At 49.9% G+C, this 17,196-nt stretch overlaps 1 protein-coding gene across 4 annotated transcripts in view; it reads left to right on the forward strand.

Moving 5' to 3' along the window:
- LOC116952798 (inositol 1,4,5-trisphosphate-gated calcium channel ITPR1-like) overlaps nucleotides 1–17,196 on the forward strand; it is a 275,732-nt gene that overhangs the window by 76,208 nt on the left and 182,328 nt on the right. For 3 of the 4 annotated variants that reach the window (XM_032972456.2, XM_076074483.1, XM_076074484.1), the window contains exons 4-6: nucleotides 1,713–1,799; nucleotides 5,518–5,676; nucleotides 16,976–17,074. In XM_032972456.2, the coding sequence (XP_032828347.2) occupies nucleotides 1,713–1,799; nucleotides 5,518–5,676; nucleotides 16,976–17,074 (345 nt within the window). The remainder of the gene's footprint in view (nucleotides 1–1,712; nucleotides 1,800–5,517; nucleotides 5,677–16,975; nucleotides 17,075–17,196) is intronic. The other variant, XM_076074485.1, reaches the window with a different exon arrangement.

Genomic DNA, 17,196 nt, shown 5'->3' on the forward strand with positions numbered 1-17,196 from the left:
TGCAGATTTCGTTTTAACAGTCGTTCGGTTTGCAATACATACCCAGGTCACGAATGAATGCTAAATTTAACTTTTTTTTTTCATTTTACCAGGTAATGCCCACTGAGCTATATAGCTCTTTTTCGGAATCGACCTGGCCACAAAGAAGTGGCTTATCACGTGGAATTTTCTAGCAGCCAAATTATCTGAACCCGCGATGTTGATTCGCGTCTCGCCTTTGCTTCAGCGGCAAGACGCGAAACAACTCGCTCTCAAATTCACGCAAGATGATGACGATGATGGTGGTGATGACGATGATGATGATGGTGATTGTGGTGGTGATGATGATGGTGGTGATGCTGATTGTGGTCAGCGGAAGTATAGCGGTGCTGTAGCGCAAGTGAGACCCGATATCTTGGTCTCTCGGGTTCTCGCCCGGTGAACGCAAAAAACCGAGCGGGACGTCCACCGGGCGGCGGTGGTTTGGCTTCGCCGCACGTGGCCCGTGATCGGGCACCGTGGAGACGACCGAGGGTTTGTGGATCACCGCACGGACGGCGCGTTTCCGCGGGCGACCCCCGTTGCTCGCAATCCGCGAGCCTCAGAGGTCGCCCGGAGGTCAGGTGGCCTCGTCATCGCTCGTCACACAGGCAGCCCACCCCCCACTCGCCCCCCCACTCCCCCCCCCACCCCCCAACTCGCTAATGGTCTATTAGCGATTCCCAAGCGGACCGCAGACTTTTGACAGAAATTAGGAGGGCTTTCGAAATGCCGCCGTGACCGCCACTGCTGCTGGTGATGATGATGATGAAGATGGACTGTGCTGCTTGATACTTGCTGCTGCTAATGATGATGATGGTTGGTACTCTGCAATGGTGATTATTTTGGAATTGTGTGTTGTTGTAACCTCCTTACCGCCCCCTCCCCGCCCCCCCCCACCCCCCTTACTGGACATCTGTGACAAAAGAGCTTCAAAGATCATCGGATTCCTCCTGCCTTCTAAAAAAAGATTCGGATTCTGAATTTTAATTTAACGGGAACGTTTACCCCCCTCCCCCCACCGCGCTCTTGTTTATGTACCCACTTGCATGGTAATGTAATTGACTGTTTAATTGTGTTTGTGTGTGTCCGTGTTTATGCTTCTGTTTATTTCATGTGTGTGTGTGAGCGCGAGTGTGTGGGGAGCTGTGGCGGTAGTTGTAGCGGTGAGCGCTACGAACCCGGCCAACCGATTATAATTCCCGCTCACGGCCAACACCAGTGACGATTATCTGTACCGGTCCTGCGCCTCCCCTAGGTCGACTCAGCCTTGAATGAGCACCTGCTTGCGGTGTGTAAACATCGTGTGCCTTGGCAGCCTTCATAGGTGCTCACTGACAGCAGTTGTCCCCAACAGTCTGCTAAGGCTATAAGGGGGATCGTTGTCTTTGGAGCGGTGGTGCGGCGATCAGCGCGTCGCGCTGCGAACCCGGCAGCCCGAGTTCGATTCTCGTTCACCGCAACCGGTTCTCGGCCTCTCTTAGGTCGAATCAGCCTTGAACGAGTACCTGGGGCAATGCGCATTGGGGAGACGAAGGCGGCCGGGCGTGTTGCTGGCCAGGCCGCCTCCGCACGTGACGTTGCGGGCCTTCGTCAGTGCTACTCCCGGAGCACCACTTGCCCCCCGACAGCGCGTTGAAGGCTACGCGGGGGTCCTTTGTCTTTTGTGTGTGTGTGTGTGCGCGCGCGTGCAGCACGCCGCCGAGCTGGAGAAAAAGCAAAACGAGACGGAGAACCGGAAGCTGCTGGGGACCGTCATCCAGTATGGCAACGTCGTGCAGGTGGGTGGGGGGAGGCGGGCACGGGGTCATGGGGTCATCGGAGTGGTGGGGGGTGGTGGTGGGGGGGAGCGGGGGGGGGGGGGGCGGTGGAGGGGGACGGGGGGGAGCACGACATGGGCCACTGCTAAACAAATTCTAGACGGTTGTTAAACGCTGACCTCCTGCGAGCGACAGCGTTACGATGCGCTCCGTGACTGTCGGGCTTTCTCCGCTCGACCTCGATCGGTAGTCGTTTGTAGCAATTGCTCTATTGTCCAGGGTTTATAAACGCCGCAGTATTAATCAGGGCGGCCGCTAAAATTCGAACCGTGCACGTCTGCCACAAAGCGGCGAGGTGGTTGTCTGGAACGCTCTTCCTACCGACATTCGGAAGCCACCGGGAGCTCTGTGTTTTTAAATAATTTCTCGAGAACTGCTTTTCGCCTTTAGTTCCCTGTCCTTCCCCCGGCGCCTCTCCGATTGGCACGGTTGGTTGCGTACACACGCACGTACGGGGCAGGACCAGGGAGGTCACGGGCAGCCGTGCGGCGATTTCCATTATCAGAGATCATTGCCTTCGGGCGGCCACTCTGATCGCTTGTGGCGTGAGGTCCCCGTGGGGGGTTCATGAAATTGCGTTTTCGTTGAGGCCTGCGGTACGCAAAACCTGCCCAGGTTGCTCCAGCGGTCGAGCGAGCGAGCGAGCGAGTGGCTCGCGATCGAAAGGTCGACTCGGCACATCATCACCCCCGGGTGGGGGGGGGGGGGGGGTCGATAAAATAACGGACCACTTGGCGGGGAAGTCGATGGTGGCTGTGTCCGATGGAAATGTGGAATTTCCACCGGCGTCTCGGAGAGCTGTGAGTGGGAGATCTTTTTTTTTATTTACTATTATTTTAAAATAAAATTGCAGGTCAGGCCCACTGAGCTATATAGCTGGAGCTATGGAGCTGTATAGCTCAAGGAAGTGGCTCATCGTCATGTGGAAATGTATCGCAGCCAAATGCTCTAAAACGCACGTTTCTAAATGTGGAGAGGAAAACCGGAGGACCCCAGAGAAAAATCATCGTGACAACAGGGAGAGAGAGACACGCAAACTCCAAACATACAACAGGCGTCAGGGTCGGGATGGAACCCACGACCTCCTGTATACCAGGCGAGGTAGTTGATATCTCCTAACCATCGTGATGAGAGAGAGAGACACGCAAACTCCAAATATACAGCAGGAGTCAGGGTCGGGATCAAACCCACGACCTCCTGTATACCAGGCGAGGTAGTTAATACACAGCAGGAACCAGGGTCGGGATCTAACACACGACCTCCTGTATACCAGGCGAGGTAGTTAATATACAGCAGGAGTCAGGGTCGGGATCTAACACACGACCTCCTGTATACCAGGCGAGGTAGTTAATATACAGCAGGCGTCAGGGTCTGGATCTAACACACGACCTCCTGTATACCAGATGAGGTAGTTAATATACAACAGGAGTCAGGGTCGGGATCTAACACACGACCTCCTGTATACCAGATGAGGTAGTTAATATACAGCAGGCATCAGGGTCGGGATCTAACACACGACCTCCTGTAAACCAGGCGAGGTAGTTAACATATCACCTCTGCGACGGCCACCAAGCCATCGGCTCGTCGCTTGAGCGGCAGGAAATCACTTTAACCTTTTTTTCTTTTCTACACAAACAAGAAACGACCTCCCGATTCCGTCCCCCCGCTGAACGCGTATCGTTACGGGGAGAACATTCAACTCCTCCCACGCGGCGCCCGGGAATTGGAACCCCGATCTGCTCGTCGATATCGTCCTTAGAGTTGGAACAAAATAATTAAGCGGTTGTGTTTGCAGTCAAGAGAGTATGGGAAAATAATGAATAAATAAAACTCGCTCTCTCTCCACGTTCATCGTTAACGCCACCTTCGGACGGAAAGCGAGAAGACATTCGGGACGTGTTCCAGAATTCAATTCACCCGCTAAATATTAGCCTAGGTATGATCATTTGTAGTTTTGTACCTTGAACTTCCTTCTCGCCGTACTTAGCCAACCGTGCGAATCGGAGGTGCGGGGGAAGGACAGCAAACTAAACACGAAAAGCAGTTCTAAAGAAATGAGTTTGTCAATCTAGATGATGATTTCAAAGTGCATAGCTCCAGTGGCTTCCTAATTTTTCGGAAGGAAGAGCGTTCCAGACGGCCGCAGAAGCAGCGCATCTGAAAGCGCCGCACGATGCGGTGACCGCCGTCCTTGTTCGATGGCTACGCTGGTTTATGCTCCTTGGCGAGATCAGCGAGATATCGTGGTTCATTTGCAGCCAAGCACTTTGCGTGTCACGTCCGACGCTCCGTTACTAAAACCCGGACAGGACCCGGTTGCAATGATTTTTTTTTTCCCCCGATCGTACCTTGTTGGCTGTACCGTACATTAGCGAACCACGGACAGAATCTAACCCGATTTAAAGCTTTCGTGACTGCAATGATTCATCTTCTTTGGTTCTTTCGGTAAAGTCACGTAGAATGAGAATAAAATAATAAATTGATAAAATAAAATAACACAATAATATTCTCACGCCGCTTGTGTTGTGGCCGAAACGTCGTGAGAATATTATTGTGTTATTTTATTTTATCAATTTATTATTTTATTCTCATTCTACGTGACTTTACCGAAAGAACCAAAGAAGAAGAATCTAACCCATCCACCAAAGTTGGGCTGCGCGTTTCATTTACGATCCACGCAGCTCCCCCCGTGTTTGAAACCGCCGCGGTGTTTGCGGCTCAGAGTCAGTGGTGGGGGAGGGAGGGGGGGGGGGGTTAAAGGCGATGTGACGTTGCAAATAATCTCATCAAGTCTCGGAGCGGGCGGATCCTCGGGGGGCTTTGAAGTGAGAGCGGCAATTTCACACCCCCGCTGCTCGCAAATTCGATTGTCGATTCAGCTCGAGATTTATTCTGTTAAACAAAACAGCAACAGCAACAAAAACCGCCCTCAAGGCCAGCAGCGCAGAGTTGCCCAGGGTCCTAACCTACCGCCCTTCTCCACACAGTCGATCGCGTGGCTTAACGGGTGTTTAGGTGACAGCAAATGAAATGCATTCGCTGAAAATAAACCTCCTCCCTCCAACCGCCCACTCGCCAATCTGTCTGCACCCCCCCCCCACCTCGCACTATGGGCGGAAGGTCCTTCCTCTGCTAGAGTGATCTCCAGAGGGCGTTTGGTCTACTCTTCCGCACGGTGATAAGCCACTTCGTTGAGCTATCCTTTGTGATTTGCTGTCAGGTGGGGGTCCCAATAATGTTGTTGAAAACAAAGCTCACGGTGGCTGCCACAGGGGGCCCCAACTCGGGGCTTTGGCAAAGGCAGCCCCTCGCTCCCCCAGGCTCGTTATGCGACTGGAAAATCCCAACGAGAGAAGATAGTTGGAGACTTGTAGGACAAATGGTCCCTGTGCGAGTCTGTGGGTCTCTCTGTGAGTCTATGGGTGGGCGGCGGTGCGGGCGGGGGCGGGCGGGGGCGGCGAGGTCTCTGTGTGAGCCAAAGAGCAGAGACGGTGGGAGGCTACTCGGGCAGATCCTTGCGGTCACGCATCTACGGCGCAACGGCCGCGAAACCTGGCGGAGGGTTGGACACGTTGGCAGCGCGGAGGCACGGAGCTGGCATCGGCGACTTTGCCCTTTGGTGCCAATCTTGATTCTTGTTGACGACCTCCTCCTTCTCCCGCCCCCGCGCCTCGCCCAGCTGCTGCACATCAAGAGCAACAAGTACCTGACGGTGAACAAGCGGCTGCCGGCGCTGCTGGAGAAGAATGCCATGCGCGTGACGCTGGACGGCGCGGGCAACGAGGGGTCGTGGTTCTACGTGCAGCCCTTCTACAAGCTGCGCTCGCCAGGAGATAGCGTGAGCGCTCACTCAGTCGCGAGCTCGCGAGCTCACGAGCTCGCGAGCTCACTCGCTCACTCACGGCGCTGTGCAGAAGAGCTGTAGCCAAGGAGACACGGGGAGAGCTGAGTGTGTAGCTGTGTGGAGGAGCTGTAGCCAAGGAGACACGGGGAGAGCTGAGTGTGTAGCTGTGTGGAGGAGCTGTAGCCAAGGAGACACGGGGAGAGCTGAGTGTGTAGCTGTGTGGTGGAGCTGTAGCCAAGGAGACACGGGGAGAGCTGAGTGTGTAGCTGTGTGGAGGAGCTGTAGCCCAGGTGACACGTGGAGGCTGAGTGTAGCTGTGTGGAGGAGCTGTAGCCCAGGTGACACGTGGAGGCTGAGTGTAGCTGTGTGGAGGAGCTGTAGCCGAGGAGACGCGGGGAGGCTGAGTGTAGCTGTGTGGAGGAGCTGTAGCCCAGGGGACACGGGGACAGCTGAGTGTAGCTGTGTGGAGGAGCTGTAGCCGAGGAGACACGGGGAGGCTGAGTGTGTAGCTGTGTGGAGGAGCTGTCGCTGAGGGGACACGGGGAGGCTGAGTGTAGCTGTCTGGAGGAGCTGTAGCCAAGGAGACACGGGGAGAGCTGAGTGTGTAGCTGTGTGGAGGAGCTGTAGCTGAGGGGACACGGGGAGAGCTGAGTGTGTAGCTGTGTGGGGGAGCTGTAGCCCAGGGGACACGGGGAGGCTGAGTGTAGTTGTGTGGACGTCACGTGATTTCATGAGCCTATGTTGAGGGGAAACTTAACTCTGAGCGACAATTCTAATATCTGACTCTTAATGTAAATGGTGAGGAATGTTAATAACTCACCGGGCCCCGTGTGGCTGGCTTTGAGCGGCTGCGCATGGCCCTCAGTAGTATTATTATGCAGCATTAACCTCATTTAACGTGCTGATGAATATTTACTCCGAGAGACACATCTGTTTCCTTTTCTTTCTCCCCTTGATGACAGCAGTAACGTTTGATGCTTAAACCCCCGTGCGGAATTATTTGATTAGACCGCGGTTTGTTTTTTGACCGTAGTAACGCGGCTATGCCTCAGGCAATCTGTGAACATTTCATCACGAATTTCCCGTTGCAAGTTTTCTCCATTCACCTCGCGATTGCCGAAAACAAATCAGGTCAATCGGCGTTTTTATTTCACGTGCCGATATCGCCCACGGTAAAGGGGGAACCGGTTACACATCACGGCGGAGCGGGAATGGTACCGGGGCAGGGGGCGGAGGGCACGGAACGAACGTGAATGAAAATATGAATGAAAACAAAGGGGAATGAAAACAATAAACCCGTCACTCCCTTCAGCGATAGTGGCGGGGAATGGTAACGGTGCTGGAGCGGGGGGGGGGGGGATCACGGAGCGAACACGAATGAAAATAGGAACGGAAACTGGAATGAAATACGCAGGAATTTAAACAAACAGGAATGAAAACAAAGGGGAATGAAAACAATAAAACCCGTCACGCCCCGAGCGGCGAACGCCGACTGCGCCGAGTAAATTCGCGACCGCGAGCACAAAGTAAAGTTCATCAGCGTGCAACGAATCGCACGAGAAAGGTAAGTGGTAAACGAAATAAATAAGAAGAACGTTTACTTCTTTTATCCATCTTAAAATTTAAGATTGTTACGGGAAGGTAAGCCGCAACGCTGATGACTTTCCTTTCCGAAGATGACATCATTTTTCTTGCATTGAATATTTTGGTTTTTTTTTGGGTTAGATCGTGATCTAACCCAAGAAAAACTATGTTAAACCCAATTTTTTTTTTCTTATTTGCTTTAGCCCGGTTCAATCTTTGTAAAAATTTTAATGAAATTTGCATTTGGTTCGCGATTGGTTTCAATGTAAATAGTATATATATACGCACGTGTGTAGGTTTTTTTATCCTCAAAATTGGAGCGGCGTAAACCCTTGAATGCGATTTAAATCACCCGCGTCGTTGCGGGGACTATTCACGGACAAAGTGGTAGGGGAAAAACTCAACTCATTCATCAATAATAGGCTAAGTTTCAGCCTATTAAAAAAAACACATGGCCCGGCTTCATGAGCCGTGCGGGAGGGCAGTTTCCCCAATTGTGACCCGTTATACATTTTGTTTCCTTGTAAGGCCTCACACACTGTTCTTTTTTTACGAACGCGTTGAGCGTTTGGTTGTTGGCTTTTGTGATTGCGCGCCACCGCCGACGCGGAGCGCGGCAGCGGAATCACCGAGTCACTTGTCACGCAAATAAAAATAGACTAGCCGACACCATATATCCGTCTCTCTCCCCATTTATATATATTTATTTTAAAAAAAACAATTCTTACACAACCCATCTGCCCAACGGCATTCTGGGAGTGCGTACATTCCAGCGGCGTTGGTTCAAATGCAAGCAAAATTCTGGACCAGTTTTCGCCGGACGGTGTCTCATCAGCGGAATCAGGGCCTGCTTCAAAATTTATGCTGAACTGACAGATTTTATGGGTAAAGGACGTTCTGTTTAAGATATGGGTCCCAGGTCACTCTTGCCAAAGAGGAACGATGTTTCACACATGTCATCGGGTTTATTTGATCTCGCTGTCAAATAAACGATACTGGCTCTATGTGGCACCAACTTGCACACGCGAATTTAAATGTTACATTTTTGTCTGATGTTTTTAAGAACGTAATTTTAATTAGTTTGTTACACTCAATTCCAATATTCAACTCAATGCTCTTCTTTTAAGACCAGGTTATGATCCCAGAGAGAGGCGACTCAGTGGTAAACGCCTTTACCCCAACTCACTCGGCGACCTGAGTTCGATTCCCCGGCCACGGCTAACATCCGTGGCAAGTGATGTCAAAACCGGTTCTGGTCGGCCTCCCATCACCAACTTGCGCTTACCGGCAGTGGTGAAGTATGCTTGAACAACTCCCCATGAATCCACATCACATGGTGGAAGGCTTTCATCCAGCAGTGGATTTACAAATGACTGTAAATTCGTGTTATATATATAGCGATGACGTCATATTTCTCTATTTAAGACCGGAAGCAGGTGCATTGCTTCACTATTCTGCCAATTCGCCCGATGATGATGCTGGTTGATGTAATTACCAGCGAAATGTCGTACTACTCAGATTGTAAACGTCGTGGATTCACTCTCCAACACACCGGTGGGCTGAAGCAGTCACTAATTGGCGCGTTTTGTTCACGTGACGAACCTTTCTTGCTCACCCGAAAACCTTTACTATGAATAATATTGGTCGCAAAAGCCTGCGCGTTAAACCCGTATTACGTATTTATTATTATTATTATTGAGAGACCAGAACTCTCATTTTCCAAAAGGAGCTGATCAATCATGCCTGCCGTTATTTCTCCCGGATAAAAGACACGCCAGAAGGAGGTCAGGTGTCCTCGCTTGCATCGAATGTGCCGCCTCTCAGACGCACAGCGTCTTTCCCCGTCAACGGGCCTTTCCCCGAATGAATTCATCGACCGACCGTCCCACTCACCGATGTTACCACCCTCCCCCCCTCCCCCCCTCCCGCTTTCGCCACCAATATCATCCATAATATAGGTTTTTTGGGGGGTTAGATTGCGTAAATAATATAAATGTGTCGGAAACAGAACATGACCAATTCGTTTCTAGTACAGCGAACCGGTGTGTTGGGAGAGCAAATCCACGACATTTACAATGTGAGTTCGACGTTTCGCCAGTGATTGCAACGAGCATCATCACGCGGACAGCCAGGTAGATCGCTTAACGAATCGGCACGTCCTGTTTACGTGACAAACCTTACTAATTGGCCGTGTCGGGTGGTGGCGGGTTTAACGACGCATTTATAAAAAAAATATATATATATGTTATGTACCATACCCCCCCCCCCCACCAGATTTTTCTGGGTTATTTTAAAAAAAAAAAATCAACGACGTTTTTTTCACCCGCGGTGGTTTGACGCGACGCAGGTCACGCGGCGGACTGCGGGAACCTACGGTAACCCGGGCGATGAGCCCACAGCGCCGGGCCGGGCGCTGTGGCGTGGCGCTGGCTAGCCCAGCGCCACAGCGCCTCGGCGTTACCGGCAAGCGGTGCTTCACGGCGCTTCGCGCGGAGTCTCCGTCGTCGCATTCTGAGCGGAGACAATGAGGTTTTTTATTTTTTTTTCCCCCACTTGAGTTTGTGCACAGTACCGGTGGAATGTCTCCTCCGCGGTCAGTGGGATGGGTGGCACGCGTGCTGAGTGGCTTATAGGTTTCGACACCGAGCCACGTACCGTATGTTAACTTTTGGTTTAAAATCAAATATGTATGTTTCAAGGTGTGCCTTGTAATCCGTAGAATACGGTAAACGTATTGTGGTGGCACGGTTAAATGTTGTAAGTATTACATCGCGGCAAAATATGTTCGACTGACCGCAAATCAAAGCGCAGAGTTAAACACCGGTGACATCACACGCAGTTGTTAGCGCGAATCAACGCGCAGGGTTTAAAACATCGTAAATATCAAACATCGTAAAATATCAAACATCATAACAGCAGGCGGCCGGCCATCTACCGCAACAGAGCGGGGGAAAAAAAAAACATCACAACAACTGCGGAGTTGGTGAGAGTGAAATGCATGAGCAGAGCTCTGCGGATTAAAACTTTCGGAATGAAACGTGGATTAGTGCCACCATCGCTCCAGCGGCGGTTCGGAGACATCAACGGTGCGCGGAGCTCAGCAATGACTAAAATATTTGTGCTTTATTTTTATTTTACCAGGTAAGGCCCCGCTTAGCTTCACAGCTCTTTATCTGACGCGACCTGGCCACCAATGAGAGCTCGACGAAGTGGAAATTCATAGCAGCGCAAACTCCAAATATACAGCAGCAGGTGTCAGTCTAGGAATCGAACCCACGACCTCCTGTATACCAGGCGAGGGAGTTAACATCTCCTAGCCACCGCGGTGATGATTATGAGAGACGCAAACTCCAAATATACAGCAGCAGGCGTCAGGGTGGGGATCGAACCCACGACCTCCTGTACACCAGGCAAGGTAGTTAACATCTCCTAGCCACCGTGGCACCCCTGACACTCGGATTAATGCATTGAACGCCGGTGTAAATGGAGATGCAAGATGAAAAGACCGACGTAAAAAAAACGGAGTTAAAAAAATGTAATAACAATACGTCATACGTTGACATAATTCCTATGAGACGTGGATTTTTTATTTAATCGATTCTTCTGGCAAAGGGAGCGGAGATGACGCACTGCCTGGACGGCTGGCGACGTCACGGCGGGCATCAGAACGAAGTATTTATACCAGAGTAATCCGATGACCTACAAAGCTCTTTTTTTTCACAGACGTCCAGCCGATGAGGCGGCCTCTCCTCCATCCCCGTGCCCCCCGCTGTCCAACGCAGCTCAGCGCAGTTTCAGCCGAAACCTCGTCGCGCATCGCTCTAGACGAACGCGGCTCTGTAACCCCGTCGGCAGATCGCGTGCGGTGGAGCACAGTTTGGGTAGCCCCCGCCCCCCACCTCTTCCAATGCGTCGTCTGCTTGGCGTGGGAGAGTAGACGGAGTACCCCCCCCCGAGAGAGAGAGAGAGAGAGCTCAAGTGGAGAGGCGTAGCGGTGGTGGTGGAGCGGTAGTGTCGCGGTCAGCGCGCTGTACTATGCACCTGGTGACCCGAGTTCGATTTGCCGCTCACGGCCAAGACCAGTGAGGATTATTTGAGCCGGTCCTGGGCCTCCTCTAGGTCGACTCAGCTTTAAATGATTACCTGGTGCGGTGTACAGCAAACATTGCCACTAGGGATACAAAGGCGGTCGGGTGTGGTGCTGGCTACCCACCCCCTCGTGTACCGTTCCCACCTTCATAGGTGCTTGCTAACAACACTTTCCCCAACAGTCTGTTAAGGCCATACGGGGGATCCTTGTCTGTTTTTTGTAGTGGCGGTGGTGGTAGTAGTGGTGATAGCGGTGGCGGTGGTTGTGGTAGTTTTGGTAGTGGTGGTGTGAGCAAGCAGTTGCAGGGCTGCGCCTTTATCCCCTTTTGTTATGCTGCAAAAGAAAAACCCCGTTCCGTGCTCCTGCAGCGCTTTGCCAGCTTGGCACCCTGCTCCAAGCAGATTATCAGCTCGCCTTAAAATCCAATCAAGAATATTATCCGCGCACCGCCCGCTAATGTTGTGTGTAGAGTCCGTGGGTGGTGGGGGGGGTTCGATTAGGGGCCAGCCCTCGGCTGTTTTGCTCAAACCAGGAGTTGGGGGGGGGGGGGCGGTAATTAACAGAACGACCGGCAATCTCGGTCGGCACAACGAGCTCCCCCCCACCATTGTCCGCTACCCCCAGCACCACCCCCCACCCCCCCCCCCAACGTTAGAAGACCGACGGAGCTGGCGCATCGAGGCATTGGGAGGTCCCCCCCCCCCCCCGTGGTCCAGGGAGACGGTGACGAGACAGCGGCACCTCCTGACCGCCGTTCAGCCTCCACCTTTTTGCGTAAAAATCCCGCCGCTGATGGCCCGCGTCACGTTCGCTTGCGAGCGCGGTGGGAGGGTGCCGGGAGGGTGCCGGCCGGGCGCTGCCTGCGGGGTGTGGTGCAGCACTTCTCTTCGTCCTTCGTACGGCTGCTGATGGTGCGGATGGCAGAGCAACGGCTACAATTTCACATTCATCGCGGTCAAGCCAGGTGGCCCGCGTGCAGGACTGTGGAGGTAGCGGCGGGGGTTGGTGGATCACCGCACAGGTGTTGCGAAATTCCCTTCCTTCCCGTGATAGTCGAGGAGATTTCCCTGTACCCTAACTCGCCCGAACTACTATTTACTATGAGCTACTATTTACTATGAGCTACTATTTACTATGAGCTACTATTTACTATGAGCTACTATTTACTATGAGCTACTATTTACTGTGAGCTACTATTTACTATGAACTACTATTTGCTATGAGCTACTATTTACTATGAGCTACTATTTACTATGAACTACTATTTACTATGAGCTACTATTTACTATGAGCTACTATTTACTATGAACTACTATTTACTATGAACTACTATTTACTATGAACTACTATTTACTATGAGCTACTATTTACTATGAACTACTATTTACTATGAGCTACTATTTACTATGAGCTACTATTTACTATGAACTACTATTTACTATGAACTACTATTTACTATGAACTACTATTTACTATGAACTACTATTTACTATGAACTACTATTTACTATGAACTACTATTTACTATGAGCTACTATTTACTGTGAGCTACTATTTACTATGAACTACTATTTGCTATGAGCTACTATTTACTATGAGCTATTTACTATGAACTACTATTTACTATGAGCTACTATTTACTATGAGCTACTATTTACTATGAACTACTATTTACTATGAACTACTATTTACTATGAACTACTATTTACTATGAGCTACTATTTACTATGAACTACTATTTACTATGAGCTACTATTTACTATGAGCTACTATTTACTATGAACTACTATTTACTATGAACTACTATTTACTATGAACTACTATTTACTATGAACTACTATTTACTACGAACTACTATTTACTATGAACTACTATTTACTATGAGCTACTATTTACTATGAACTACTATTTACTATGAGCTACTATTTACTATGAGCTACTATTTACTATGAACTACTATTTACTATGAACTACTATTTACTATGAACTACTATTTACTGTAAGCTACTATTTACTATGAATTACTATTTACTAGGAACTACTATTTACTATGAACTACTATTTACTATGAGCTACTATTTACTATGAACTACTATTTACTATGAGCTACTATTTACTATGAGCTACTATTTACTATGAGCTACTATTTACTATGAGCTACTATTTACTATGAGCTACTATTTACTATGAACTACTATTTACTATGAACTACTATTTACTATGAACTACTATTTACTATGAACTACTATTTACTATGAGCTACTATTTACTATGAGCTACTATTTACTATGAACTACTATTTACTATGAACTACTATTTACTATGAACTACTATTTACTATGAGCTACTATTTACTATGAGCTACTATTTACTATGAACTACTATTTACTATGAACTACTATTTACTATGAGCTACTATTTACTATGAATTACTATTTACTAGGAACTACTATTTACTATGAGCTACTATTTACTATGAACTACTATTTACTATGAACTACTATTTACTATGAACTACTATTTACTTTGAGCTACTATTTACTATGAGCTACTATTTACTATGAACTACTATTTACTATGAGCTACTATTTACTGTGAACTACTATTTACTATGAACTACTATTTACTATGAACTACTATTTACTATGAGCTACTATTTACTATGAGCTACTATTTACTATGAACTAATATTTACTATGAACTACTATTTACTATGAACTACTATTTACTATGAGCTACTATTTACTATGAACTACTATTTACTATGAACTACTATTTACTATGAACTACTATTTACTATGAGCTACTATTTACTATGAACTACTATTTACTATGAACTACTATTTACTATGAACTACTATTTACTATGAACTACTATTTACTATGAGCTACTATTTACTATGAACTACTATTTACTATGAGCTACTATTTACTATGAATTACTATTTACTAGGAACTACTATTTACTATGAACTACTATTTACTATGAACTACTATTTACTATGAACTACTATTTACTATGAACTACTATTTACTATGAGCTACTATTTACTATGAACTACTATTTACTATGAACTACTATTTACTATGAACTACTATTTACTATGAACTACTATTTACTATGAACTGCTATTTACTATGAACTACTATTTACTATGAGCTACTATTTACTATGAGCTACTATTTACTATGAACTACTATTTACTATGAGCTACTATTTACTATGAACTACTATTTACTATGAACTACTATTTACTATGAACTACTATTTACTAGGAACTAAACACATGTTTATTTTTTTGTACCATGCAAGGCCCACTGAGCAATGGAGCTCTCTTTTAGAAGTGACCTGGCCACGAAAGATAACTCAACGAGGTGGCTTGTTCGTCACGTAGACATTTGCAGCCACCAAATACCCTAAACGCGTGACGTTGATTCTAAATGTGGAGGGAAAAAGTGTGGGACCCGGAGGAAAATTCATGCGATCACGGGGAGAGAGACGCTCCAAATATACAGCAGGCGTCAGGGTTGGGTTCAGACTAACAACCTCCTGTATACCGGACGAGGTAGATAACATCTCGCCACTGGGGCACCACAATAATACAACTTACCGTATGTCCTTTCTGTATGGGATCGAGCGTTGCCCCCTTGCACACGTGATTTTTATCCAGGCGCTTCGGTTTCCTCCCATTCATTTACGGAGAATATTTTCACACGTAGAGTACTGCAGAGCTTGGGTAATTGTTGGTGCCGGCTCACTGCCTCTCTATATATTAAGCATGTTCAAAGGCAATTAATGAGTGTTAGCGCAGCAGTATCGATGGCAGAAGCTCATAAGAGTCATATTAAACCGTTTTGTTTTAAATTCCTTGGGTTTAGAGCTCATAGAGCCAGACTACAGGCACGTTTAGGACTCTCATGCAGAGGCTCGCCGAGCCAAAGTCGAGCACCATCCTCCAGATGAGAGCCTCAATTTCACAACCGTTCCCTCTGCAAGAGGCTACTCGCACGCCAGGGTGGCGAGATGACTTCGTGAGCTGGCTTCACCTGGGACCAGAGCCGTGGACATCGAGAGGCAAGAGGCGACAGAGCGAGGCTGATCGCTGGTGGGTAAGAGGGCGGTGGGCAGGGCCGTTGAGGGTGAATGGCCCATCGCGAACAAACGCCCTCGGAATGACCTCGTGCAGAAAATCCTCATTATAATTTGCGCGGGCGCACAAAGGCGACCGTCTGCGACATTCGAAAAACAATCGCGAAAGACAATCGTCGTCGCCGGTCATCATCGGCCACGCTCAATCCACTGCCGGATGAAGTCCTCCCGCAAGCCGCCGCCGCCGCCGCTCCGCGATCCCGCGACGCGACGATCCGACAGGCGCCTGCTTCCGTGTGAAACAACTCTCTTCGGTCGGGCTGGAAAACCTCTTCGCGTGCGGAGGATTCGCAGAGCCCGGGCGATTTGTGTCGGTCTCGCGCCCGGCCGCTGCGTTGCGGCTCGTCCCTCGGGTTCCTCGTGCAATTCATTTCATTGCTCGCGCATCCCGGAGAAGACGGCGATTGCCATCGCGGTGATTATAAACGTACAGCGCCTTCTCAATCCGCTGCCAAAAACGAGGGCCTCCCTGCGCCGCGTGAGTGTCACGTGGATTGTTTGACCGCGCTTCACCACGGCTGGTGAGCGCGGGACCGGCTACCGCCGTGCCGCTCGATTACCAAGCCACGGCCTTGGCAATCGGACCTCCGGCTGACCGCTCGCTGCACCTGGGCCTGTCGTGATGTGGTCAGCCGCACGACGCGTCCGACATTCCCACGCTGTGCCGCCTGACCCCCCCCCCGACCCCCCCCCCCCCCCCCGTTAGAGCCAGGCATAAGCACGTCAGATGCACCTCCGGGCGGTTTACTTGTCGGCGCCGGCGGAGACGTCTTCCCGATCACGTGGGTGGAGAAGTCTCCCCTCGTCTCCCACACATTCCTGCGCTGACCTTTGTTGATTTCTGACCGCCCCCACTGTTCCTATGATGCGGCGTCGGCGTTGCAGCTGTGTGTGTACGTGCGTGTGTGCGCGTGTGTGCGCGTGTGTGTGTGCACTTGCCCCATCAGTCTGTTGATGCTATACGGGGGATCCTTGCCTTTGCATTGGCTAGCCCACGGTGCTACAAGCTCGGCTACCGGAGTTCAAATCCCGCTGACAGCCACCAACGCCGGTGACGATTATCTGAACCGGTCACCGACATAGGCTTCCCCTAGGTCTACTCAGCCTCAAATTAGTACCTCGTGCAGTGTGTAAACATCGCCACTGGGGAGACAAAGGCGTTCGGGCGTGGTGTTGGCCACCCGCCCCCTCGTGTGCCGTGCCGGCCTTCATAGGTTGCTACTCGCTAACGGTACTTGCCCCAACAGTCTGTTCAGGCTACGCGGGGAGATCTTTGCCTTTGTTTTTTTTGCATCTATACATGGCAAGCGGAAGCTTAGCGGTTGGTGCGAATCCCATCTGTCTCTCGCTCGCTCTCTCTCTCTCTCTCTGCCTCTATGATTCTGGCAGGTGAGGATGATCGCGAGCGATATCTCTCGCGACACATTCGGTCGAGACGGTGCCCGGTGCAACGCGCTGTGTCTTCCGCAGGTGGTGCTGGGCGACAAGGTGGTCCTGAACCCGGTGAACGCCGGGCAGCCGCTCCACGCGAGCAACTACGAGCTGGTGGACAACCTTGGCTGCAAGGAGGTGAACCATCCCCGGGACTTATCGTGCCCTCCGATGGGACGTTGAGGAGGACGCCACTGGTCGACCGGGGCCTTAATCCAGCAGCGGATCGATCACGGATGCCGACGATGACGACGCCGACG

Source organism: Petromyzon marinus, chromosome 48 (assembly GCF_048934315.1).
Source record: "Petromyzon marinus isolate PM22_M1 ecotype Great Lakes invasive population chromosome 48, UKy_Petmar_22M1.pri1.0, whole genome shotgun sequence".
NCBI classification, from domain to species: Eukaryota; Metazoa; Chordata; class Hyperoartia; order Petromyzontiformes; family Petromyzontidae; genus Petromyzon; species Petromyzon marinus.